The following is a 24,021-nucleotide window of genomic DNA, read 5'->3' as shown; positions in this document are numbered from 1 at the left end:
CTCGCGAGGCGTCGAACGTCGGTCGCCTCTGCCACTCCGGAGCGCCGCTACTCTTGGCTTGCGAGTCGCACTCGCCGTCCCAAGGTCATTGATTCCTCCGGCAGTTCCGGCTTGCTTTCTGGGCCAGGTTAACCACCACGAGGCGAAGAGTAGACTCGAGACTGCGCTACCTGCTCGCCACCCTGGATTACATTCCTTCTAGAGATCCTCTACCTCGGCAAGATCTTTTCACTGATCGTCGGCTGGCTCCGCGAGGGCCAGTGCACGTAGACTTACCTTGGCGAGGTCGTTCGATTCACCAGCTGGAATCCGAAAAGCAATTTCGATGCTCTCGGACTGCATTCGTGTCAACAAACGGGAAAATAAAAGGTCTCAATCGATCGACTTGACTTTATTTCTCGAATCGAAGACCAACGCCGTTCGGAAAACCGACACCGACGTAGCACGATGTTCAGCGAGTGGACTTTCCTCATGGTAAAAGCCAAAGATCTTCTAGAAATTTGGCCAGAGTCTGATCAGGGTGCGACCAGCAGCCAGGGGAACGTGTCTTCTCCGTCCTGTCCTGCCTGGTCTCGCCTTATTCCGACGCGGCCTCGGTCAAGGCAAAAACTTCACCACTCGATTACAACATCGACTTCAGTCTCGCGAGCCTCGGGACTTCGGTATGCCAGTGACACTCGGACACGTTCAGATCTCTTCGAAGTATCTCCGGCTAAATATAGCGGTTGCCAGCATCGTTTCTCTTCTCCTTTCTCTATCTTTTTTTATCTCATTCTTCTTTTTATTTACCTATTTCTCTCCACCGCTGGCTTTGGTTACTTCAAGAGAGCTGTACCTGGATTCTCTTGAACTGCAAATCGTGCGCCTTCCGGAAATACTTTTAAAGCTTGACTTTACCGATTCTCAGCGGATCTAAGACAGATACCTATAGACTGCTACTGTTGTTCCCAGATATTCGGAGAGAAATATTTTGAAAAATCCTAAGAAGCTTATTATCTACCTTTTATGAGGTTCGTGCACGAGGTTCGTTAGTGTGACTTATACGTGTATAGCTAGACAAGCGTCACGTTTCTATTGTCACTTGATTGCCCCGGTAGAGTTCAGCAGTGCCAACGTGAAATCCTTAAATGTCTATCAGAACTTTAAAGAAAAAGACTGAGGAGTTATATTTTTCAAGTTTCGTTCTATGAACTCATAATAATCGGAATTCTCGAGAAGAGCGAAGAGTCCATCGCGAGTGGGAGCGCATCCTGGATTAAACTCTCGACTTAGAATTCTCATCTAGGTGATGTCTATGACGACATCCAAGGGATGACGTCAGCTGACCGACCGAGTGTCGATGTCACGAAGCCGATGACCATGATGATGATGATGATGATGATGATAATAGCAATGGTGGCGATGATGATGACGACGATGACCGATGTGCAAGACAGTGAAGCAGTCGGGCAGTCAGGCAGTCAGGCAGTCAGGCAGTCAGGCAGTCAGGCAGGCACTGAATCACAGGCAGGCAAGCAGCAGGCAAGCAGGCAGCCAGGGAAGCTAGAAAGGAGGAGGAAGGAGCGAAGAATGACGGTTTGCCGGGACTCGGCCAGTTCCTTCGAGTCCGCTGTCGCGTCAACTCTGAAAGCCTCGCTCGACTCGAGTCCGAGTCAAGTCTAACGAGCCACTCGCCGTATCGCCGGGATTCTGTGTTGTGCCGGCAACCACTCTGCTGACAGTGACCTACTTGCCGGTTCCGGTTTTCCTCCGTGGCAGCCACCTTCGCGAAGACGCTCCTCTCGCGGCGACCTGTCTTCTCCAAAGGCTTCCTCGAAACGATCAGCGAGAACGAGGGAGCAGACCTCACGGAAGGACGTGTCTGTCTGTTGTAGGATCGAGAGAGTGGAGAATCGTTTGAGCAATTTTATGAGCTCTCGAATGGAATTGGACGGCGATGCGAAAGGATTGTCGTTCGTCTTGAAGTTGACTGCTCGTTCGGATCCTAATTGACGTGAACTTGTCATACGAGGGATGCATAAAGAGTGAAAGAGAGGAGGATAGGAAAGGTTAGATTAAACGTTTAAACGTGCCGAAGCTGCAGGAGGAGTAACTTGGTCGAGCAACCTGAATCGAAGTGAGCCAAGGTGCTCTTCGAACGGGGGACCAGTTAGATGTCGAAGGATATCGTGTTCGCAGGACAAAGTCCAAGTGAGTAACTCATTGCGTCGAGTTCATCAACGGAAATATACCGGCCATTAAGTCGAACGCCATGCGAACCACGACTTCGACAGTTACCTTGGGGTATCGCGAGAAGGAGCGGATCCTGGAAAATCTTCAGTTTATAATAAATGCATTAGGAGCGATTCTCTCTGGTGTCCATTGCGGGCATCGTGCAGGATTCTTCAATTTTAGATTGAATTTGAGATATCAGGGAAAATTACGAGGAAAAACTGGATTACTTGGAAAGGATCTTTTTATTTCTTTATTGAAATTCCCGCCTACTGGGATCCTCAGGATTTCGAGGGAACGTCTCCTGGGCTGAGAAAATGCACTTCTTGTCAAATAGATTCTTCGATGGTCACACGTTGCCTCCAGGCAGAATTTACTTCCGTCCTCTGTGTAACTCAGTAATCGAGATATCTCCCCCACTGACGCGATGCCACTCAGTGATTTCATTATTACGCGTTAAATTCACGCATTGCGTCAATGCCACGAGTAGAGACGCATCCTGGGCCAATTAGCGCTCACCATATTTATCTCTCCGTCACGGTTCAAGGAAGATCAGTACCACGACTGACGAATGGTGCTTTTGTAGATTTCTCAAAATATCACATTCGCACAAGGAAGGAACCCTTGTGAACTCCGCGAAAAAGTATCACAAGAAATAAATATAAAAGAGCAATCAAATCAGAGGATTCACAAACAAAGAGAAGCCTGAATCCGGCGACATTGTAACCAATGAAAAAAGAAGGGAAAATAATGAGATCGGCGAATGTCTGTCCGACTATCGTATCCGTGAAAGTCACGTGAAATCTCAAAGGAAGGAAGAGGAAGAGGAGGAGTGAGACGCGCGCGAGTGATGCGTCCGGGCGAGATCTTCACCGGCCGTTCTCCCTACTATTCCAGGTCGGTGGGACTTTCGTCCGTTTGCAGTGCTGGCGACACGCAATACGCGTATAGCAACATGCGACAACAGCGCGACACGGGACTTACTAGAGTAGCTGCGAATTATCGACCTACGGTAAAAGAGAATTGGCGCTACTCGTTCCTAGCGCCTTCTAGAATATATATAAACTAATCCGCCATGCTTGCCAAATATTGCTCTACTGACGATAGCGTTCGAGGGGTAATGTTCCCTGTTGTTAATCGAGTTTACACAGAATCGTATTGCCGGCGACATCGACGCCGACACCGATTCCCACCACGTTGAAAACCCCTATGTCGTAGAGTTCTTATTCTCCACTTGCCTTGCCTTTCAAGAACACGCAGCCATCACGCGCCAGACGAATGAAGATAATACGGTTAATACGAACAGATATATTTGTCTGCATTTTCATAACCACTGCTGTTCACGTAGTACCTAGGGAAGAGTGCTGGCCCAACATCTTATACCGGATAGTCGGCGATAGTCAGCGGTAGTTGGTGACGGTCACTAAGTAATTCAAGAGGAACCCGCGATTCACACTATCCGCAGGAGAGGAACCGACAAGTAAGTGTGCCACTATTTCGGATCTTCGGATAAATTACTTGTTCCTTTTGGGCCCAGAGGAATCTACAATTCAATCGATAGGTTCGCCACCAGTCTTTCATTTACGTAATTCGTACCGTTCGAAATAGTTTTCCTGTCGTCCAGGATTTCTTCCTTTTATACGATTCTCTCAAGAAGAAGGTCCGATTTCTTATATTGTAATGTAATGGCAATTCTTCCTGGTCTTGAATATTTTTTGAAATATAAATAGCAGGAAAAAAACAACAGACGCTACTGCACATCGGCCGATCGCGATTTCAACTGGTGCCAAGTCTTTATCTATAATACATGTTTCTATCAACTGCCGAAAGTATAATGGGTCAAATGCTAGTGAGTTACTTAAAGTCGAAATACGATATCGATAACGGTGATAAGCACTAGACAATACAGTGGTACTAATGCGAGTTCTCCGTTGTGATATCAAATAGTGTTTAAAGTGGTAATATTGTAAACAATCTTTAGACTTATTTACCTACAAACGTAAGTGACGCTTTAGCGAATATCGTTCAATTAGACTTTTCAGTGAGTCCTGCTAATTTCGCGAAATGGCGTCCATTCCAAGTGGCAAGGCGAAGACGCTTACAAAGGAGGCCAAGGCGCCGGGTGACACGACGCTTGTTTCTCCGGTGTCAAAGGATCCCTCGTGCTCGTTGCCTAAGAAGGAAGAGAGAACACCTGGGCAGGATGTCAAATCCACGGAAAATCTCAGGGCATCAAGTGAATCCGTTGTCAGCAACAACACAGCGTCCAGCCAAAAAGATTCAAACGAGGCCAAAGATCATGGAAAAGAGTCTAATGGCTCTGGCGCCCCTGATACTGATGAAGTGAAAGGAATTGACCGCCCAGCCCTTCCTGAGGAACTGACACTCAAGGGCCTTCTCGAGCAGCCCGTGGAGGAGCCTGAGAAACCTAGAAAGATTCCAGTTCAGCAGGGGCTGGTGAGTTGCAGCCGTTGTCATCACTCGGGGATCGCGAAGCAGTCCTTTCGCTCTCCCTCTCCTTCGGAAACGCGTCTTTGGCACAGTGCTCTCTTGTCCCGTTTAAAAGATAATTCTAAGCTGTTGCTGCTTTCTTTTTTTTCTTGAGGATTCCTATAAGCCAGCTAACGCAGCCGTGCCTAGAAAGAGACCACCCCTTCCGCCACCCGCCCTGGAGGGACGTCCGCTCGTCCTGGCGACTCATCTGGTGCCATCGCTCTCTATTGGCCTTTTTGAGATTCTCGCCGATGCTATCGAGGCCGCCACTAATAAGCCAGTGGTGATAGTCTACGAGCCTAGAACCGACAGACCCGTAGCCAAGGACGTTGTTGACATTGGTGAGGAAGATCGATTCCACGTTGCAACCGGATGCAGCGACAAAACACTTTTCATTCTTCACTAGTACAATTGATTGAGTGAATTGGATTGTTTTAGCTGTTCTTCCGCCTAATGAGAATTGGCCAGATGGAGAACTTCTACCCGTGAGCTTCGTCTTTAATCATCTTCTGAATGTAGATAAGGTGCCTGGTGTCTATGTTGACGTCATAGTTGCTGCGGATCAGGCTGCCCACGTCGAGGTACTTTCATGAGATTTTTATTGAAAATGAATCTTATCACTGAGAATTAAGGAACTTTCGTTTATCAGAATATTGTGGATCTACGTGGTCATAGATGCGCGTTGCCAGACAGGCGTAAAGCAACAGGCGCCGCGATGCTCTTATTCAGCTATTTACGAAATAAGGGCGAGAGTCCTGCCTTCTTTGGAAATACACTAGGTGACTCATTAATTAATTCGATCGTAGTATCTTTTTCAATGAGATACAAAATAAAAACGATATACTTGCAGATACGAGTTCACACCTGGAGACGCTGCAGATGGTCGCGGGGAAGCAGGTCGAGGTTGGTGTTTTGGCAGCGCCCGTCGTAAATTGTCACAAGAATACTCTACCAGGTGTAAACACTCTCTATGTTTTGTCCAGTCTGGGTCCTCTGCCTCCTTATTCCATCATGATGAATAAAGCGCTATCAGGTATTTTCACCGCAGCAACTCTTCTTCTCGTTTTAATCTTTTTGTCTCGTTTGGGAAGAGTTAAATAAAATACATAGCCAGCTTAACTTGTCGAATTAACATATCTCGAATTTCAATTGCCACGTGAAATACCGAATCGCGAGAAAACAAGAGAATGATGAAGAGGCTGACGTAATCGCGTGACATCATATCTGTGACGAGAATCGAATCATCGATTTCCGAACACGGACATCCTTCTATTTGCTGACTTATTATAATTATTTTCGTAATACTATCAACGAACCTTTTTTTCCTTTTCTAGGAACTATCCGTGAAAAGGTAATTAATTATTTACTGAGTGTCGAAAAGGATGAAGACTGGTCCGAAAGACTGTCAGCGTACGGGATTTCCGGATTTGCTGAATATTCCCCTGATCTTTACAAGCTCGATGATACCAACGTCGCTACTAGCGTCCGTTACTATTAAACTTGTTATTCGATTATTTATTCTACAGCGATTGTTAACATAATTAATTTTTAAATACGTTACTTAGTTCATAATGAAAATGCCCATTTTGAGACTAACGATAACATGCACTGTTCTATCACTTGAAGTAATTTTAACTTCTGCTCAGAACACAAGGAAAACACCTTAGAGATAATTCACAATTCTTACGACATTCGTTCACCACTCAATCATTCCTTCAGCACACCCGAACGTTTCCACTAATTTTAAGTTTCCACGATCACCAGTTCATTCTCTTTGGAGAAATGAACTCCTATCGTTATTTAGCTAAGAAAGTTTTTTGATTATAAATAAATGAAATATGGCAAACTCTGCACAGCCTTCTATAAATATAAATTTATTTCGTTACCATCCGTGGTTGAGCGTGACCACGCAGTCAAAAAATGTATGTACTAATTACGCCATGAGACAAAGTCGTATTTTTTGGGCATCCACGACCTGCGTTTACTTTACACTTCAGCAAAAATTATTTTTTTGGTGAATTTATACACTTGATCAGGTTACTTACTAAACTACCAAAAATTTGGAGCCAATTGTCCTTCTGGTGCTGGAATGGATCCTCTCGATAAACTGTTTTTCAAAAATTCTTCTAGTCTTGCCATAGGACCTCCGCCGACTCCTCCCATATTGCGAACACGGGGGTAATATTGATTCACCAGTAGCATCAAGAGCTTCATAAATTGCTTAGGATAGGCATTCCAAAGTGCGCTTCCAGCAACATCTAGCATGTCACGTAATAATGTAGCACAAACATCCGACATATCAGGTCTTGGTTCTGTGAACAGGAGAAAGTTGCAAACAAGTCTCCTCCGTTTCTCCACAAGTCAAGAGCTCTAACAACAATAATTTACCGATATTGAGAATAGCAGCCAGCCATCGCCAAGCATTTTGAAGTCCATGCGGATGCGTCTTTGTTACACCGCGTCGCTGTCGCGTTACAATAATCGAGGCGTACAATCTTATCAAACCCGACATCCTTTTAAGGTATTTATCTTGTTTCTCAACGGTTCCATCTTCCCCGTACTTATATCCTAAAGATCTGTAGTAATCCTCGTTCGACTGACCCTTCTGTTGCGGAAGAAATATCGGCACTGTGTAAGGACAAGTTTTGTGAAAATGTGCCATCAATAATTCACCGAAATCCGGATGCTCATTCCAAAGAGCAACGGCCACAGCCGCCACGGGAAAAGCCATCTCAGGCTTACTCGAGATCAGGGTTTCCCCTTGACTCTGTTAAAAGTACAAGACATTATTGATCGTGTCTTCATGCATTTCAGCAATTTGCTTTCATATACGTACCACGATCTTTTTTGCAAGAACATCTTTACAATATGCGATTCCCTGCGGATGAGAAGTAACGTTTCCTGGAAATTTTCCGGATAGCAGTTGCTGAAGACGTTCATACTTGTCTCTTAAATGTTCGCCACTCACACCAGAAATGGCGTTCACCGGAATATTTATAGCCTTCTGACACTCGAATCGAAACTCTTTAGATGAACTTTGCCGCAGTAAATCCGCATATATAGCCATGTGATGCTCAAGAAACTCTTGGCTTTGCACGAAGAGCTTTAACGATTCCTTATCAACAAATTGCAGAACATCATATGCTGCAAATAGACGTTTTCATTGTACTAAATGAAAATAAATAAGCCATAAGCCGTATTTTCGATATTTACCAGAATTTGATTCCACATTCGCTACTACTTCAGCTGTTACATCTCGTCCATTGTCGTTTATTTCTTTTACAGCTAATTGAGGAGCTGTCGAATTCAAGTTTGAAGCCAATTCAACGACAGGTGTTTCGTTCAGTGCCGGTATTCCCTCTTGTGCCGCTGTTACCGTAGCACTTTGGTTTTCTTGACTTTTCAATTCTATTTCTGGCAGAAATATTGTTGATTCCGATATTTCTTCAGGTTGCGTTATCTTCTCTTGAGATTCTTGTGGATTGTTTAGTGCTTCGTAGGGTTGTTGTAGTTGACCTAAGCTCTGGATGCCAACTTTCTCACACAACTCATTCGATCGCTCTAAAATGAAGTGCATAAATTGTTTGTATCATAATGCGATACAATAATTGTAATTGCGTATACCAACCTATTTCAGATCTGAAATTGTTCAAGATCTCAGTGCTTTGTTGCGCTATCCTCTCCGCCGCGCAGACGCCCGCAGCAGTTAATTCGCCCATCTGTAAATTAACACTAAAAGTACCATCGACGGGTCATTTGACCCTTTTAAAGCCAATAATACATTTATAAAAAATTGTCGGTAGTGTTAAAAGGACAGAGGCAATGAAAACGATTGATAATCATATACGGATCATTCACGATTATGAACTTACACGAGCTTTTTGATTGATCGCCTCCATTTGTAAATTCAATTCATTCAATTCTGTGGCGTACATTAATAGCGCGATACCGGCAGCATTTCTGTCCTTGCAGCTTTTCGATAATGTACCAATATTCTGGCAATTAGACAAGAAACCAGCATGAAACGGAGCAACTTTGTCCGTGAGTTCTTTTTTTTTCTGAAGTTTTATGTGCTCGATTGCTTCTCGCCTCAATCGTTCTTGACGTTCTTGAATTCTTTGTGCGCTCAACTGCTGTTCGTGTTTTCTTCGAATCTCAGTTAATTGAACAACGCGAGCCTCTTCTGCTTCACGCTTAGCCATTTCTTCCGCTTCCTCGCGAGCTCGTTTCAAGGCCATAGTGGATTTCAATATTTCTAGTTCCACTTGGAGAGCCCTTTCAGACTCCTCCATCTGTTGCCACCTACGTACAATGGCTTTCTATTTGGGCATAGAAAAGAAATCGAAAATTACAAAGTTGTCAGAAAAATATGCTTGTTATGTGATGATTCGTGAAATCTTAGCCTCTTACCCGAACTTCCTCCCGCCTTTGGATTTCATTTTCAAGAAATATTTTTCGAACAGAAAATGTTATCCCACTCGTAGATATTTTAGCAGTAGATGTCGTGGAAGTTTGCACATTTTGAATGTTTGGAGAATACAATTCTTTGACATTAGTACCATTTTGTTCATTTTCAATGTTGTCTCTCCACGTAGTATTGGTATTATTCAAAACTGAATCAGGTCCGATAGTCACTTGATCAACCGCACCAGATATATTTGATGCCTTACGCAAAATAGAGGCTTTCAAACATGGAAATTCTGCTGCGGTATCATTCATATTCTGTATCTGACAAATAACGCTCAATAAATCTTTCCAGAAATATAACATAATCAATACAGAGGGATACATAGCAAATATTATAAGCTACGATTAAATTTTCAGGATTACATACCTTTTTGTTGTCCCGAAAATCCACAAAATGTGGCATAATTACAAAATTATGCAAATAACATTGCAAAACAACGTCAAAGATTTTATTACAGGCTATTTACACTGATCTACAAACTCCAATCGCACCTATAGCGATAGTATTTATTCATTCAACAATTTATTCATTCATTAAATATTCCGCGAGCGTGAAATTCTTTTAATTATTACTGTTCATGTAATATTAATAATAGGAGATTGCGACGAACATACAGAAAGATCCAACTATTAACCTTCTCACAACTACTGTACTTGTTTCCCAACATTACTCCATTTTGACTCCACAGAACACTACACTTCTGCGCTCTTTCGGCAAAAAAAGTCGCCAGGAGTAACCACGGAATCTGTGGTGCGCTAGTATCCTCTCAATGCTCCTCAACAATGGTGATTTCACCGGGCAACTCAAACTGATTAGAAAAGTTAAGAACTCGCATTTCTGTTTAAAGAAATTAAAGTTATTTCACAAAATTTTCAACCAGTCTCCTCTTGCGTCTTGTTCGTAAGAGTTTGAAAATCGACTTAATGATTAAATTCATCCTAACATTAAGTCCTACTCTATGTCTATTTCAAATATTATTGAAATACTAGGAGGTAAATAGACAAATATATTCCTATTTATATTATTTTTTATTTCACTTCGCTCTATTACCATAGTTACTTCTGTGTCGCCATTTACATACTTTTTATCGAGATGACGATTACAGCTGACTCCAGCCCTACCCTAAAAAATCTTAATGGCAATTTCGTTTTTATATATTGTATATATATTTATAACGTTTCCTTGTTCCTTTTTCTTAATAAATTTAAAAACTGTACAGAAATAGTTTGTCATAAAGAAGTGACGAAGCAACGTGGTACTTGAAATCAACACACGTTCTACGTTTTACGTCAACGAAGGCCTCAGAGTTTTCTACTAACCAACCTTCGAGTGTAAATGTAATTTCGCGAACTTTCGATGTATTCGAATCAGCACGAATAGTTAATTAAAAAATATTCAATGAACATACCAATATTAATAATCAAATATAATAGTGTATCAGTGTCATACCCCTAATTATTATAAATCGCTGTTAACCGTCTAGTGATGGTCGCTTGTTAATTCAAAACATAATAAAATCAAACACTCGATTGGCACTCCTTTTCATCAAGCTCTCCTTCGAAGTCTTTGAATTTCATAAGTCTATCGTTAAATATTTTTCATTTATCCTTAATTGTAATGCAGTCTAATTATTTCAGTTATGCGATGATACATTACGCACCTGTAAGCACTAATATCAACGTGAGGATGTATTCTGAGGATTAAAAGTGAAATATGAAAAATTGCGGTTTTGGCACTATTTAAGTCATCGTCGCATGCTGAAAATGGTTTTTATGCGATAATGGGAGCCTGAGGGAAATAACAGGACTAGGATCACAGAATTACAGTACCTTTCAGTAATACCTATAAATATGACTGGTAATCAACATCGTACTCAACATATACAAACATTCGAAACGGAGTCCCGTCAAGGAACTAAACGTAAACTCAAAGAGATATCTACAGCTTCTACTTTGTTGCATAACGTTAGAAGTTAAAGGACTACAATATATTATAATTACGTATAGTGTAGGAGTATATAACTTGTTATTGTGAAGAGTCGGTTTTGAAAAATCCAAAAACTCGACTGTAATCTGAGTGGCTTGTCAAGTAGTCCTAATAAACTCCCGAGTTGTCATATCAGTGGATTCTCCACATTTTCTTTTCTTAACGACAAGTTCTCAAAGCTATTTAAAACACAAGATCGGTAGAACGTTATATGTTTCATGTTGTTGAGTACACTGATGATACAGAGATCAGAATATCTCATGAGCTATTCTTGCGATCCGTTGATGCGCTCGTAAAAAAGAAGATACGGACTCGCGAAAAGAACGTCCGTCAGAGTTGTGCTCTCGACAGTTGTATCAGAGGTGTACAGCCACTGACCTGGCCGATTTCCTCGTCTGTAACAAACAAAGTGACCGGCGTCGACGGGGCCCCTATGCTCCACGACTGCTCGCAATCTGTATCTGTGTTTTCCATGAGTCGTATTCTGATTAGCCAGGATGAGCATTGCCTGCATACCACCCTGATGAATACAACATTCAAGTCGTAAAGAATTCTGTATAATTACAAAATTATATTAATATTTACCTGGGAACTTCGCTTTTTTGTCTCGGTGAATGTAAACGAATCTAGTACTAGAATTTCTGGAAAAATGACGGGATCGTCTCTTTTTATGGGCATTCCTGACGAACTCCATGTTGTCCTGGGTATATGAAGACATAGACATCGCGGTAGTTTGCCAAGAGTTAGTGTCTTCACCGCCGGGCAACGCAATGCACATCCGTCGCACTGAACATCATGTATGATTTCGCTTGTTACTAGACGAGAGAATAGTTCTGTTAAAGTGTGGCGTCTCCATGTAAGAGCTGCACTAGCTGGTGGCAATGGCAACGATACACTTTCCAGTTTGTCGTATCGTACAGAGGACTGCGAATATTAATAAAATTCTAGAGAATTCGTACGCTTAGTAGAAAAATTAAGGTTTTCCGTTGTTACATTACACACCTTCCAATTACAATTAGTACATTGCAGCTGACTGGTTAGCAGCCCAGAGAATGGATGCACTTCATTGGAAAGGGCAGGAACACTGGGAAGTGGAATGGCACAAAGGGAACTCCATGGTCTAAATATTCCTTTATCCGCACAATTTACCAGTTCCTCTTTTGTAAGAATCTCTGAAGACCTAGCAAGAATCATGCCAGGTTTGTTGGAGGGTATAGAGGTTCTTGAAACAGACTGGGTGGATGCTATCATCTGATCATTGCAATTTTTGTCAATAGTTGTAAGCGCTTCTGGATGTTTTTCAGATGCAGCAATATCATTACAGGACACGCTTCTCAATCCTAAGGGATCGCCAGAACCCTTAATGTCTGATATAACTTGAAGTCCCTCTGGCAAAGCATCAGATAAACAGCCTTTCTAAAATTATAAGTGTTCATCAATCCTCTGCTGTTACTGAAACTTTAAACAATTGTTCCATACCCTATTGACAGGCTGAGATTCTGCTTGTAACGCACTGAGAACTACATGAAATAGTTCATGGGCATCTTGGTGCCCTGGAGCAAAACTCCATAGGGGTCCTAGAGAGGTGATAATTTCAACAGGGGTGACATCTCCATACAAATCATCAGAAAATCCATTGATCTCTGCCAAAGAAGAAAAGAAAGAAGAGCTTCAATCTAATCTTAATACTATGGAACTTATACTTTGCAAACAATAAGAAAGTGTCTTACTTTCCAGAACAGAAACAAGAGTGCTAGTGAAGGAAATCTTCTGTGTTTTATTGTGCTGCTTCTGGAGCCATGATATAAATGTAGGACATGATGCTAATGACTGAAGAAGGGAATTTAAAAAGCAGGTGTATCCTAAATTGGTAATTCCAACAACTTGACCTGAAATTAAAAAATGTCTGTGATGGTTATAGCTAAAGCTCCAACCCAATCTTAAAGCATGTACCTCTTCTTCTAGGTCTTGGCGAGGGTCCCCAGAGAACAAACGCACCGACAGCTAATGCAAAACCAACACCAGCAAATACTGCAATTCTCTCTACGTCCATAATGTTAATTTATTGTTTCTGAAAAACCTGGAGTACTCTGTCGATGTTTTCCAGATTTAATGTAATCTAACCTAATAGCCCATAAGCCAATCTGACCGCTACGATTCTCGAGAAAATCGTAATCCCTTTCGATGAATTAAGTACATTGTTCAACTACCAGATTAAACAGGTATGAGTAGAATCAACGAAAAAATTTTAGGAAACGAACAGCTGACAAATGCTTTGTACAGAAGCAGAAGAGCTGAGAAGAGCAGCAGCGTACTGCGCGTACTAACTTCCTTCCTTTCCTTATGGCTGTATCCTCAATGGGAGACATGTGCCAGTAACTGGTCCTGTATAACATTGGATTGGAAGTTCACACAAGATGGCGATGTACCTCGCGAGATGGGTCCTATATATAACTGAGAGTGTGAGAACCTACAGAGTTTATGCACCGATTTCGAACAATGTTGGACGAAATTCGTATAAATACTCGGTTTTTTTTTTTGAAAACCCATTGGTTAATGCCCTGGGAGCTGAGCGCAACACACGCACGTACTAACTGGGGTACTAACAAACTCTGACCGCTTGTAATTTGGAGAGTGTGTTGGTAGAATAGATCTCATTGGGTTTCACTGCAGGACACCAAGCGCATACGATGTAGCTTAATGAAAGATCCGCTATATGAGCAGTGTCATCTTCACAGTTCCCAGCAGTTCCCACTTCCCAGTGAGAATTATGGTCAGAGATAAGTAGGGAGATGCACAAAGCTACGGCTTTAGGCGATACTGAAAACATGGCGCTGAATCTCAGCAGCGAGTCCGGAAGTAGAGTTATGTGATCATAGCCTCCGTCGATAATGCGGATCCCGGCGTAGCCGAGCTAACCGCGATCACGATCGTGTAGCTTGCCGGGCAGAGTCCTCCGCTACTTGTCGCTGGTTCCCAAAGCAACACGTAGAACGAGACAGCTCATCGGATATAGCCTATAGTATATTGTGCACCGAGAGCGTTACTGCGCCGCGTATAGAGTTGAGGTTCCCGAGGCTGAGCCGAGGGGTTCTTGAAGGAAATACTTTTTTTCTTTGCAATCCTAAATTCGATCGCACAGTGTAAGCTCGGTAAGTTTAATACGACAAAAGCAAGCAACTCATGCCTGCCTGCACTGAAGCGTATGATGCCACTAGCATATTTAATACATATTTTAACGATGTTGTGTAGCAGAACGATTGTTAAAACCTATCAGGAACTATAGAACTCCTTGAGAACTATTTAAAAACCCGAAAATAATGTTTCAACAATAGACTTTTTCAAAAGTTGTCGAGGAGTTCTATAGTTCCTGATAGGTTTTAACAATAGTTCTGCGTGGCCCTATGGCAATTCTATCTGTGCCAGCCTCTTCTATGGACCATTCTGCGTTTCTGCGTTAAGAGATCTTAACAAATTTCAACGAGAAAACCGTAGATCCAACCGTTTGCGAGATACAGCCCGCCGAAGGTGAAGTTTCGCGTATCTTCAGAATCCAAGAACGGGGATTCCTTGTACGTTGCCCTATCTTTGACTTTTGACATTGTTCTTATATAATTAATAAATTGGGAGTACTCACCGGAGCTGGTGCAGCTAATCCGAGAAGGCGGAGAACCGTATCCAGAGGACACTCGGGTGGGCACTTCACTAGGTCATTGCACTACACGTCCGGAACACGCACGAGAAATCCATAGAATTTTCTGGATATCGCGAAAGAAACGCGAGAACTACACCAGCGAGAACTTTCTATACCGTAGCGAAACACAGATAGAAAGAGATGTATTCCCTATAACTATACTACCTTTAACTTATAACTATACTACCTATAACTTTTTTAAAAAACTCAAAAAAATGGTGTCTGAGAATATACTAGAGACTGTAATATTTCGAAGGGGACTGATTGGAAAGATTATCTGATTGGTCGAGATCTTGATAGCTGATAACTCTTCCTTTCCCTTATGCCGTCCCTCTGAATCAAGTGGAGAGCGTTCCTTAGCAAATCGGTACGTAACATTTGGAGATCCTCCACGGCGGCTTTCCCAGGACATTGGACGACAGCTGGGTACCACATCTTTAACTCGGGCAGGAGGTTCCTCCCCTTATCGTAACGAAACCTTATCTCCACCCGCTCTGCAGCCCTTTGCCCATCTCCAACGGGGCGCCGGCATCTCACCCGAGCTCCTGCCGGTCAATGGAGACGTCTCCGTCGGGTATTGTCCTCTGCCGAGGAACTCGCTACGTCGAGACAGCTATGAGCTTAATTAGCGTCCCAGTGGCCCTGATGGTATTTTAGTTAATAAAAATCGACCACGACTGCCACCTCAATTTTTGGAAAGTACGTATTTTAATGGTATTACGTAGCAGAACTATTGTTAAAACCTATCAGGAACTATAGAACTCCTCTAGAACTCTTGAAAAACCTTATTGTTGAAACATTGTTCAAAAATTGAGGTGCTACACGGGTGTCAGCTCCAGTACCGCACTTTTTTAAAATCTCTTAAAAATGATTTAACAATAGGCTTTTTCAATAGTTCTCGAGGAGTGCTATAGTTCCTGATAGGTTTTAACAATAGTTCTGCTACGTAACATCGTTAAAATACCTATTAAGGATACTAGTCGCACCATATGCTTCAGTGCAGGTATGTATAAGAAGCTGGCTTTCAGTGTTGTTTTCAGGTTGTGTTTCAAACAGTTCCGGAATAGTTCTCTCTAGTTGTCAATGTTGGGACCATAGTTCCGCCTGGAACTATTGTTAAATAATGCTGGAATCTAGTATCGCATCGCTGCACTCCTTAACGCAAGCGGGCATCAGGTGCTGGCTTTTGTCGTATTAAATCTTATCGAGCTTACACTGTGCACTCGAATTTAAGATTACAAAAAAAAATATTTTGGCAATATCTGGTGAGCGGCCGCGTTCTAAGGGTTGCTCTGGGAACCAGCGGTAAGTTGCGGAGAACCTCTGCCCGCCAAGCTATACGTTGGTGATCACGTTCAGCTCGGCTACGACAGAACATGCATTATCGACGGAGGCGATGATCACAAAATCCTACTCCTGGACACGCCGCTACGATTTAGCGCCATGTTTTTAGTATCGTCTAAAACCGTAGCGTTATGCATCTCCCTACTCATCTCTGTTATGGTGAAGACCTCGCCCCACTGCATCCCGATCCCACATTCCCATCTCCAGCGTTCTTGCCCCTTCTGCTCCTGGCTCTTCATCTTCTCAGCCTGCTAGCCTCGCAACGGCGCTGGAGCACTGAAAAGCGAAGAGTACATACATATTCCTGTATCACCTTGCAGTGTTTCAGTGGGTGCAATCATTTACTAGTAGTCATTGATATTCGGGTAATGGACTTATATATTTTTAAAAATTCCAAGAATCCAGAGAGGGTTGGAGGAAAATAACATTCATTAAGAATATCAGGTCGTGTAAATAAAGAGAAATAGGAATATTCGTGAAAGAAAGACAGAGAGAGAGAGAGAGAGTTATGGGGAGCGTGGGAGGCTGAGGATATGCGTACCAGTGCGGGCTGTGAGAATCAGTGAAATTCCAGTAAGAAGATGAGCGGGCAGACACAGCACGGACACGGGCATGCCGTTGTCGTCTGGGAATGGGAAAATCGTCAGGGACGATGGAGGCCTTATAGTCCTGCAGTTTCTCAGCATCTCGAGCGGGCTCACTGCAAAAAACTAACGAGAGTTTTTCTAAATGATGCCGATCCCAATTTGGACAGGTCTGTTGTAATGCGATATTGTTTTCTCAATGATAATATAACGTATAAATTCGCTGAATGTGCTTTTTATGGTGATTCATCAATCGAAAACGATAGTTACATTTATGTTAGGTACTACATCAATCTTAAGACCAAGATGCAATGCTGTGATGACGGGGATGAAACTCACAGTGTCAGGAGGAAGCTTTACCTTCCTGGCTCTCCTGCTGGAAAAGGTGCAAAATGGGAATGGGCTGGTGATACCGATGATTGGCATACGTATGATATGGAGGTACAATGTCTGATAGAAGAATCCTGGGCTAGGGTATGTTCAAATTTTTAAAGAACTTTGACTTGCATTTCTTAATTTAATTAAAAAAATACTTTTACATTTACAGGGTGACAAGACAATAGATGTTTCCAAAACATACCTTGGATTTCCCTATATTATTAATTTTTGTAACTTGACCCAAGTGAGATGCTGTACTGGATATGTGAGACCTGTACGGCGTTTACAACAAGCACCCTATCCTTTGGTCAAGGTTGCATTAGAAGAATTACAATTAGCTACTGGAAAAAAAGTTCCAAATATGGTAGTGAAAAATACTGGCACCAAAGTAGCTCATAAGAAACAATCCAGTGCTAATACTAAGAAGAGCAGCAAAAAGGTAAATTACATTTGGAGAAGTTCATGCTTCGTTACTACAATTCGTTTCTATAAATTCAGGGTAAAAATGGAGATACAGGACCTTCCAACATAGCCAGAGTTATTCTAAGCAACTTGAACATATTTGGAAGTAAACATGGCATAGAAAATAATCCGGTACCACCAGCTGAACCTTGTCATAAGAGACAAGCTTGGGATACAGTTTTGGATGTGGATTCTAGTAGCACAAAAAGTGGACGTCGACCCAGCGTGGACACTGTGTCAACGTATTTAAGTCACGAAAATCCAATTGACTTGTTGGACAGCAGCATGGGAAGCGACGATGCCTTCAAAGACTCCGTAGTCGGTAAGGGAAAAAGACTTCAAATATATAGAGCATTTATTTCTTAATGACAGTTTGCTTACATTGTGCTATGAATTTAATTTAATAGGCGTCGACATGACTACTGATGTTATATCTCAATATGTAAAAGTGGTAGAAAGTGCAGGGTCAGATTCATGTCCAATCTGTCTTGGAACTCCAGAGCCTTTGACTGTAGAGTTAACGCGATGCAGGCACAGACTACATCTAGCTTGCTTAAATGCAATGCTAAGCTCACAGCAACATCCTATGTACATACAGTGTCCGGTGTGTCGTTTGATTTACGGTGAAAAAAGGGGCAATCAGCCATCAGGAACAATGAACTGGACTAGAATACCAAGAGCATTACCTGGTTTCCCAAACACAAACACCATACAAATCACCTATGAGTAAGCGCGTCTTTTTTTACAAAATCCTTCACCAGTATTCCGTCTTTCGTTAATCCTGAAATATTCTTCAACATTCCATATACTTGTTTCAGTATCCCATCCGGAATTCAAGGACCAGAACACCCAAATCCAGGGCAAGCTTACTATGCTGTTGGATTCCCACGGGTTTGTTATCTTCCCGATAATGATTTAGGTCGTAGAGTGTTGAGACTGCTTCAAATAGCCTTTGAGCGAAGGTTGACGTTTACGGTTGGCCGATCTGTGACTACTGGTCGCGAAGATGTCATCACTTGGAATGAGATTCATCATAAAACTGAACTTGGACCATCTACCTCTGGACATGGTTATCCAGATCCGAGTTATCTAGAGCGTACCTTGGCAGAACTTGCTGCCCAAGGTATTACTGACGGAAAAGTATCCGCGCCTTTGTATCAGGAATTACGATAATTAGATTATAAAGTTTATATGCTTTTTTTTTACGGCTGATCGTCAGATTTCCATTTATACATATAAACAGACAATGTGTATTTGAAAGAAACTTAAAGAAGTAAGGTGGTGCTACGCGTTTCATATGATGTCATATCGCGTTCACAGAACAACTGAGTCAAATTTTTTATCGGACCCAAAACTAAAAAATAAGCTGCGCGTGATAAAAATAGTCACATTCATGTGACTATGTCCTTATTTCCGTATTTTCGTTCTTCCATTAGGTTAAACAAAAGTGAAGATTTATGAGAACGACTATCTTTAAAAAGTATTCAAACAGTATATATATTATAGAGATATATATTATATATATAAATATTAAAAAGTATTAATGATACTTTCTAATATGCAGGTTTCCGTACAGGATACTCATTTACAACTGATTAAGCGAATTCTGTTTAAACAATGAGAAATACTAAATATTGATGTGCTGCAATAATTGTTTCACAAGGTACAAAATTTCCTTGTTCTATTAAAACTGAAACTAACAATAAGATGGATTCAAGCAAATCATTTAAACATTTGACACTTGTAGCAACAGGTAGGATGTCAGTGTTCCCTCATTCCACCTGAAGTACGAAATATCCCCAGAAGGATAATCTGATAAATTCACTCCTCATCTGTAAACCTTTAGGTTTTTCTGTGCATGGCCAGCAGATGGCGCGAGTTTCAATGTGATTAAGATGGCCGAGAATTGATTTTTCACGTTCGCAACGCGTTTATCACATAAATTATCAGAGATTCGCGCGCAAAATAGTATTATTTGTGTAAAATAATACGACGTTCATTTCAAAAGCATGTGTGGTCACTTTTGACGTGACAATTAAAATATTCTCTCCTCGGTGCGCGAAGTTTCCTCTGACAGGACTATTGCCGTGAAGCCAACTGGCGAAGCTTCGTTAGCGAAGTCAACTTTCGATGTTTTGTTCGAAATTACAAATAATTATGAAATGAGTGCTAAAGGGCAGCACAATTGCGTCCTATGTGATACCAAGTTGGAGTCCAAGGAAGCACTCCAAGAACATTTTAGGTATTGCTGACAGCTCAGTGTTTATGTGTCTAATGCACCGCTTGCTTATGGTTCGACCATGAAATCACCAAACAATCGATTCTTCTTACTTCTGCTCTTTCGTGTCATTTTATATTATGTTAAGATCATCCTCATGGGTCTCTTCGCCCGTTTATTTATTTATCCTGCCCAACGACTATTCGTACAACAGTTACTGGATTTCTGCGTGCTGCCTTATGTGATCTCACAAATTTTATATTTTGTTGTGCACGGAGTGTAAATACTAGGATACTAGTGACGACGTTACCGACTGCGTCTTCATATTAAAATTATCGACGCGAAATTAAGCATACGTAATGTTTTTGCCGCTTTATCGGCAAATTCTCTTTTAAACACGTACAAATTATTTGTATCATTACGCATTATAACTTGGTCATGTATTTCAGGAAACATGCCAATAAGGAAATAGACACTCGTGGCAAGCCAGTCAAACAGAATAAGAATGCAGATACGCAATGCGATATTTGCGGACAGTCCTTTGACAGTATAACTGCCACTATAAGGCACCGATTTAAGGTGCATCCAAATTCTCCCACGAAATTTTATTGCCATTTCTGTGGGATGCAGTTCCCATTGAAAGTGGGTATATTCGCATTCTCCCATACCTCTGATATGGATACTTAGCTTAAATGACTTTTAGATTTCTTAACGACACTCGATACTTTCTTTTTTAGACACACAGGGACAACCATCAAGCGTCTCACGATCCAGCCGAGAGTGAAAAGAAGGAGCAGCATAGAAAGTGCGAAGATTGCGATGTAATGTTTTATAACGAGAAGGCCTTAGATTATCATTATCGATCCATACACAAGCGGTGAGCGTTGAAATCCATGTATCCACATAAAATTCTCGGACTAATCGTGCTTTTGTGAACAGGATGGTACATTTGTTTCAACCGATAGCAACCCCGCCGCCCAGTAATAAGATTAAAGTAAATTCTATGAATGACGCCTTAAGCGTCTATTATTGCCACCTCTGTGGAGCAGAATATGTGATAAAATTTAATCTTCAGCAGCATCTCGAAAAAGCGCACACGCAGGTGAGAGTTTATCTAGATGTTCTCTGACTCGTTTTCATGTAACGGATTTTCGTTCCTAGGAGGAGAGAGAAGCTGTTCCCGAGGACTTGATAAAATGCACTATGTGCGCGGCATTGTTCTGCAGTAAAAAGGCATACGATGTGCACAATAGCTATCACCAGCCTGATGACTTGTACGTCACGTCCGAGGAGCAGAGGTTGCAGACAGTAACGAAGGTCGATCAGGACTTCGACATCAGAAGAGTGGAGACCGTAGCAGATAAGTACGTGCCGAAGAGTATCACGCCGAAGAGAACGGCGAAGCATTGGCCAAAGGTAACCACCGGGAGCCTTTTGATTCTCTCTGAGTCTTCTAGAGCAGGTTGCTTTATTTTCTTTAAGGTGAGGAAGATGCACAAGGTAGCATTGAAGCAGAGGAAGGATGACTACCCATCCTCTGACGACGATCCCCCTTGTACAATCGATTCGAGTGATTCGGAGAGTGATTTGCCCCTGAATCAACGCATAAAATCCAGCTAACGGAGATCTCGCCTCATCTACAAATATCCGTCATTCTGAACAAATTGCATTATCATAATATACTTTTACAAAATTATTATACATTGTAGTACCATACATATATATATATATATATATATATATATAAAGTCACATGTGTAATGTTATACAATTCTATCGGAGCAGTCTGTGTCGTCATTTTTTTGTATTCATTCATTTCACGTTTCGAAGGCAAAATTGTATGATTTAGTTGCATTTGTACGGCACTGATGTCTTCTGATTTCAGTAGCCATTTAATTTCCTCGTCTAGGGATTTATTATTTCTTAGATTACCTGTCTTTCCTTTTAACGCTGCGGTCACTTCCGTTGTATACGGAAGAGGCCTCGTAGCCATTTTGTATTATTGGTTTTCGCGTGTGAGCGCTGCCAGTACGTGTTTGGAGTTTTTAACACGTAGTTACGTCGCGTTAATCGACATATTTGTGCTTTTCTTGACTCGTTGAAGACCTAAGAAGAATGGGACGTAAGAAGAAGAAGCAGTCAAGGCCGTGGTGCTGGTATCCTTTACCGAATAGTATTCTGGAGCCGTTCCTTTTTACGTAACTGTATTTTTAGGTCGCGCAAGATGCGCTGTGAAGGCATCCGACGGCCTTTTCAAACTAAACACATAGCGCAATTATTTTATTTTTAACGAACGACTGTCCGTGTGGCGATTAATGTTAGTCGCACTTTTTTTCTTTAATCAAAAAACAAGAGCTTTAGTGAATCTTTTTCTCGTTTTTTTTTTTTTTTGGCAGCTACTTCAGAAGTTCATGATACATGCAATTCGGATGCTACAAAGTTCCTCGAATAATCAATAAACGATACGAGAACGCTCATTAGCCTTACCAAATGTGGGACCATAAACATTCATTATTTTTCAAATTACCATTATTGTTATCATCGTTTATTCGCTCGTGATGCTGACCTCAGTGTCAGGTCTTTTATTTTAATCATTATACTGATCACACAGTGCCATTTGATATAAGTTCCTCAACTCAGCTTTAAAGGTATTGCAACCGGGAATTCGATGATGAGAAAATTCTGATTCAGCATCAGAAGGCAAAGCATTTTAAATGTCATATTTGCCACAAGAAACTATATACAGGGCCAGGCCTTAGTATACACTGTATGCAGGTATGTCATTTATATTGATTTTTTTCATCCCTCTACTTGAAACGTGGAAGACTTCGTGGAGTACAAAAATTTATTTTGCAGGTGCATAAAGAGGCAATAGATAAGGTACCTAATTCGTTGCCGAACCGTAGCAATATTGAGATAGAAATTTATGGTATGGAAGGTATACCACCTAATGATGCGAAAGAGCACGAAAGACAAAGAAATGGTGGTAGACCAGGTTCACCAAGTTCAGGAGAGGATGAACCCGCACCTAAAAAGGCCAAACCAGAAGGTCTTTTAGGTTCTGCACCAGGAGCGATGCCTACTGGTTCTAACATGATGCCTGGGGTTATGTCTGGAATGCAAGGACATCCTGGAATGCCACCAATGGGCCAATACCCACCACCTATGCACCCTATGATGGGTCACATGGGTCATGTGGGACCGCCCTTTATGGGACATGGGTAAATGTCTAAATTTTTTTGTCAGCCAATTGTTTTTATATGAAACTTGCTTGTTCTTGGATCTAACAGAAATCTTCACCCTCGCAGTATGATGCAAGGAATGCCAGGTATGCCCCCGGGAATGCAACCACCGGTATCTGGGGCTTCGATGCCTCCGGCACGGCCCTTATTCCCGAGTGCTGCCGCTGTTTCTACAGCAGCAACCTCGACCTCCGCCTCGACGCCACTTGGTGCGGATTTCAAGCCAATTACATCGATAGCAGGAGGATCGATCGGTCCAATAAAACCCACATTCCCCGCGTATAGTGGTTCCGAAAACAGCGCCGTGACTAGCACTAACAGTAGCGAGCAGAAAGTAAACCTCATCGCGACCACGGGTGCTGCAAGTAAAATAATTCATCCTTCGGAAGACCTCAGTCTGGTAAGTATACACAAATTTTGACCTAGTGTGCAGAGTAGATTATTCGCACATGACAGTATGTAAGAACCAAATCATGAAACATAGGAGGAGATTCGGGCAAGATTACCGAAGTATCAACGACGACAAAGTGAAGAATCTCGACCGTCGCAACCAGACGCGACACAGCAGGCAGCAGCTTTGCAACAACAGCACCAGCAACAACAGGCGGCAGCTGCCACGGCGGCTGCCGCTTTTCAGGATCAACACCAGAGGCAGCAAGCCGCCTTGAGTGCTCTCCAGCAACAGCAACAGAGGTTTCAAAGACCTCCGCAGGCGGTCATGGTACCAGCTTCGGCTGCCATGCCGGTCAGTTCAGTAGCGCTGATGGCGCCACTGATGCGACCCACCATGACCCTGGCTGCACCTGCACTCATTCACGGAGGTAACATGATGCGACCGCCCCCCATGGGCCTGCCACCAGGTAAGTGTCCGTGATTAATTACCTGTGACATGCAAATATCATCGTCTCCACCTGGCCCCCCCCCCCCCCCCCCAAAATCGC

At 42.2% G+C, this 24,021-nt stretch overlaps 6 protein-coding genes across 15 annotated transcripts in view; 4 read left to right on the top strand and 2 right to left on the bottom strand.

Annotated features, from left to right (window-relative positions):
* The first annotated feature begins 1,597 nt into the window (after nucleotides 1-1,597).
* On the top strand, nucleotides 1,598-6,555 carry LOC107268803. 3 transcript variants are annotated; one of them, XM_025086068.1, is made up of 7 exons: nucleotides 1,598-2,190; nucleotides 4,245-4,668; nucleotides 4,817-5,045; nucleotides 5,143-5,285; nucleotides 5,354-5,483; nucleotides 5,555-5,737; nucleotides 6,039-6,555. In XM_025086068.1, the coding sequence occupies exons 2-7, from the start codon at nucleotides 4,276-4,278 to the stop codon at nucleotides 6,200-6,202; spliced, it is 1,242 nt and encodes a 413-aa protein (XP_024941836.1). In that variant the 5' UTR covers nucleotides 1,598-2,190; nucleotides 4,245-4,275; the 3' UTR covers nucleotides 6,203-6,555. The 3 variants fall into 3 exon arrangements, with proteins under 3 accessions (XP_024941836.1, XP_015597418.1, XP_024941835.1); XM_015741932.2 differs by lacking the exon at nucleotides 1,598-2,190 and adding an exon at nucleotides 2,213-3,691; XM_025086067.1 differs by lacking the exon at nucleotides 1,598-2,190 and adding an exon at nucleotides 3,738-4,169.
* A 7-nt stretch (nucleotides 6,556-6,562) lies between these two features.
* On the bottom strand, nucleotides 6,563-10,041 carry LOC107268801 (nucleoporin GLE1). 2 transcript variants are annotated; one of them, XM_015741928.2, is made up of 8 exons: nucleotides 9,539-10,041; nucleotides 9,115-9,432; nucleotides 8,577-9,023; nucleotides 8,333-8,423; nucleotides 7,918-8,265; nucleotides 7,541-7,848; nucleotides 7,093-7,471; nucleotides 6,563-7,016 (listed from the first exon to the last, which is right to left on the bottom strand). In XM_015741928.2, the coding sequence occupies exons 1-8, from the start codon at nucleotides 9,572-9,574 to the stop codon at nucleotides 6,754-6,756; spliced, it is 2,190 nt and encodes a 729-aa protein (XP_015597414.1). In that variant the 5' UTR covers nucleotides 9,575-10,041; the 3' UTR covers nucleotides 6,563-6,753. The 2 variants fall into 2 exon arrangements, with proteins under 2 accessions (XP_015597414.1, XP_015597415.1); XM_015741929.2 differs by having other exon boundaries at nucleotides 9,115-9,426.
* A 140-nt stretch (nucleotides 10,042-10,181) lies between these two features.
* On the bottom strand, nucleotides 10,182-13,972 carry LOC107268802 (ubiquitin carboxyl-terminal hydrolase 30 homolog). Its single transcript, XM_015741930.2, has 6 exons — nucleotides 13,112-13,972; nucleotides 12,889-13,047; nucleotides 12,638-12,801; nucleotides 12,161-12,574; nucleotides 11,744-12,082; nucleotides 10,182-11,678 (listed from the first exon to the last, which is right to left on the bottom strand). The coding sequence occupies exons 1-6, from the start codon at nucleotides 13,209-13,211 to the stop codon at nucleotides 11,424-11,426; spliced, it is 1,431 nt and encodes a 476-aa protein (XP_015597416.1). The 5' UTR covers nucleotides 13,212-13,972; the 3' UTR covers nucleotides 10,182-11,423.
* A 2,376-nt stretch (nucleotides 13,973-16,348) lies between these two features.
* On the top strand, nucleotides 16,349-18,942 carry LOC107268782 (protein deltex). Of its 2 annotated transcripts, none has more exons than XM_015741890.2 (6): nucleotides 16,349-16,950; nucleotides 17,062-17,254; nucleotides 17,328-17,597; nucleotides 17,657-17,942; nucleotides 18,028-18,346; nucleotides 18,439-18,942. In XM_015741890.2, the coding sequence occupies exons 1-6, from the start codon at nucleotides 16,778-16,780 to the stop codon at nucleotides 18,791-18,793; spliced, it is 1,596 nt and encodes a 531-aa protein (XP_015597376.1). In that variant the 5' UTR covers nucleotides 16,349-16,777; the 3' UTR covers nucleotides 18,794-18,942. The 2 variants fall into 2 exon arrangements, with proteins under 2 accessions (XP_015597376.1, XP_015597375.1); XM_015741889.2 differs by having other exon boundaries at nucleotides 17,047-17,254.
* Nucleotides 18,728-21,612, top strand: LOC107268785 (zinc finger protein 236-like). 3 transcript variants are annotated; one of them, XM_015741900.2, is made up of 7 exons: nucleotides 18,728-18,743; nucleotides 19,185-19,283; nucleotides 20,288-20,480; nucleotides 20,576-20,715; nucleotides 20,778-20,940; nucleotides 21,000-21,254; nucleotides 21,321-21,612. In XM_015741900.2, the coding sequence occupies exons 2-7, from the start codon at nucleotides 19,258-19,260 to the stop codon at nucleotides 21,456-21,458; spliced, it is 915 nt and encodes a 304-aa protein (XP_015597386.1). In that variant the 5' UTR covers nucleotides 18,728-18,743; nucleotides 19,185-19,257; the 3' UTR covers nucleotides 21,459-21,612. The 3 variants fall into 3 exon arrangements, with proteins under 3 accessions (XP_015597386.1, XP_015597385.1, XP_015597387.1); XM_015741899.2 differs by lacking the exons at nucleotides 18,728-18,743; nucleotides 19,185-19,283 and adding an exon at nucleotides 19,339-19,862; XM_015741901.2 differs by lacking the exons at nucleotides 18,728-18,743; nucleotides 19,185-19,283 and adding an exon at nucleotides 19,339-19,862 and having other exon boundaries at nucleotides 21,000-21,202; nucleotides 21,321-21,459.
* A 189-nt stretch (nucleotides 21,613-21,801) lies between these two features.
* Nucleotides 21,802-24,021, top strand: part of LOC107268783 (BUB3-interacting and GLEBS motif-containing protein ZNF207) — a 7,329-nt gene continuing 5,109 nt past the window's right edge. For 2 of the 4 annotated variants that reach the window (XM_015741893.2, XM_025086089.1), the window contains exons 1-5: nucleotides 21,802-21,994; nucleotides 22,487-22,613; nucleotides 22,695-23,059; nucleotides 23,129-23,480; nucleotides 23,565-23,940. In XM_015741893.2, the coding sequence (XP_015597379.1) occupies nucleotides 21,954-21,994; nucleotides 22,487-22,613; nucleotides 22,695-23,059; nucleotides 23,129-23,480; nucleotides 23,565-23,940 (1,261 nt within the window). In that variant the 5' untranslated portion in view covers nucleotides 21,802-21,953. Of the gene's footprint in view, nucleotides 21,995-22,486; nucleotides 22,614-22,694; nucleotides 23,060-23,128; nucleotides 23,481-23,564; nucleotides 24,002-24,021 lie in introns of all 4 variants that reach the window. The other 2 variants (XM_015741894.2, XM_015741895.2) reach the window with 2 other exon arrangements.

This window comes from Cephus cinctus, unplaced genomic scaffold (genome assembly GCF_000341935.2).
Source record: "Cephus cinctus unplaced genomic scaffold, Ccin1 Ccin1_scaffold0581, whole genome shotgun sequence".
Lineage (NCBI taxonomy): Eukaryota > Metazoa > Arthropoda > Insecta > Hymenoptera > Cephidae > Cephus > Cephus cinctus.
This window is presented reverse-complemented; position numbering and strand designations above follow the sequence as displayed.

Bases quoted from the DNA above. Each gene is read 5' to 3' on its own strand.
- LOC107268803 (XM_025086068.1), top strand. From the start codon at position 4,276: ATGGCGTCCATTCCAAGTGGCAAGGCGAAGACGCTTACAAAGGAGGCC. The intron at 4,669-4,816 runs GTGAGTTGCAGC...TTTTTTCTTGAG, and splicing joins TTCCAGTTCAGCAGGGGCTG to GATTCCTATAAGCCAGCTAA. The intron at 5,046-5,142 runs GTGAGGAAGATC...GGATTGTTTTAG, and splicing joins CAAGGACGTTGTTGACATTG to CTGTTCTTCCGCCTAATGAG.
- LOC107268801 (XM_015741928.2), bottom strand. From the start codon at position 9,574: ATGCCACATTTTGTGGATTTTCGGGACAACAAAAAG. The intron at 8,424-8,576 runs GTAAGTTCATAA...GTTAATTTACAG, and splicing joins CGATCAATCAAAAAGCTCGT to ATGGGCGAATTAACTGCTGC. The intron at 7,849-7,917 runs GTAAATATCGAA...GTCTATTTGCAG, and splicing joins GAATGTGGAATCAAATTCTG to CATATGATGTTCTGCAATTT.
- LOC107268802 (XM_015741930.2), bottom strand. From the start codon at position 13,211: ATGGACGTAGAGAGAATTGCAGTATTTGCTGGTGTTGGTTTTGCATTA. The intron at 12,802-12,888 runs GTAAGACACTTT...CTTCTTTGGCAG, and splicing joins TCTTGTTTCTGTTCTGGAAA to AGATCAATGGATTTTCTGAT. The intron at 12,083-12,160 runs GTGTGTAATGTA...TAATATTCGCAG, and splicing joins GTACTAATTGTAATTGGAAG to TCCTCTGTACGATACGACAA.
- LOC107268782 (XM_015741889.2), top strand. From the start codon at position 16,778: ATGAGCGGGCAGACACAGCACGGACACGGGCATGCCGTTGTCGTCTGG. The intron at 17,598-17,656 runs GTAAATTACATT...CTATAAATTCAG, and splicing joins CTAAGAAGAGCAGCAAAAAG to GGTAAAAATGGAGATACAGG. The intron at 18,347-18,438 runs GTAAGCGCGTCT...TACTTGTTTCAG, and splicing joins ACCATACAAATCACCTATGA to TATCCCATCCGGAATTCAAG.
- LOC107268785 (XM_015741899.2), top strand. From the start codon at position 19,783: ATGAGTGCTAAAGGGCAGCACAATTGCGTCCTATGTGATACCAAGTTG. The intron at 19,863-20,287 runs GTATTGCTGACA...CATGTATTTCAG, and splicing joins GCACTCCAAGAACATTTTAG to GAAACATGCCAATAAGGAAA. The intron at 20,481-20,575 runs GTGGGTATATTC...TTTCTTTTTTAG, and splicing joins GGATGCAGTTCCCATTGAAA to ACACACAGGGACAACCATCA.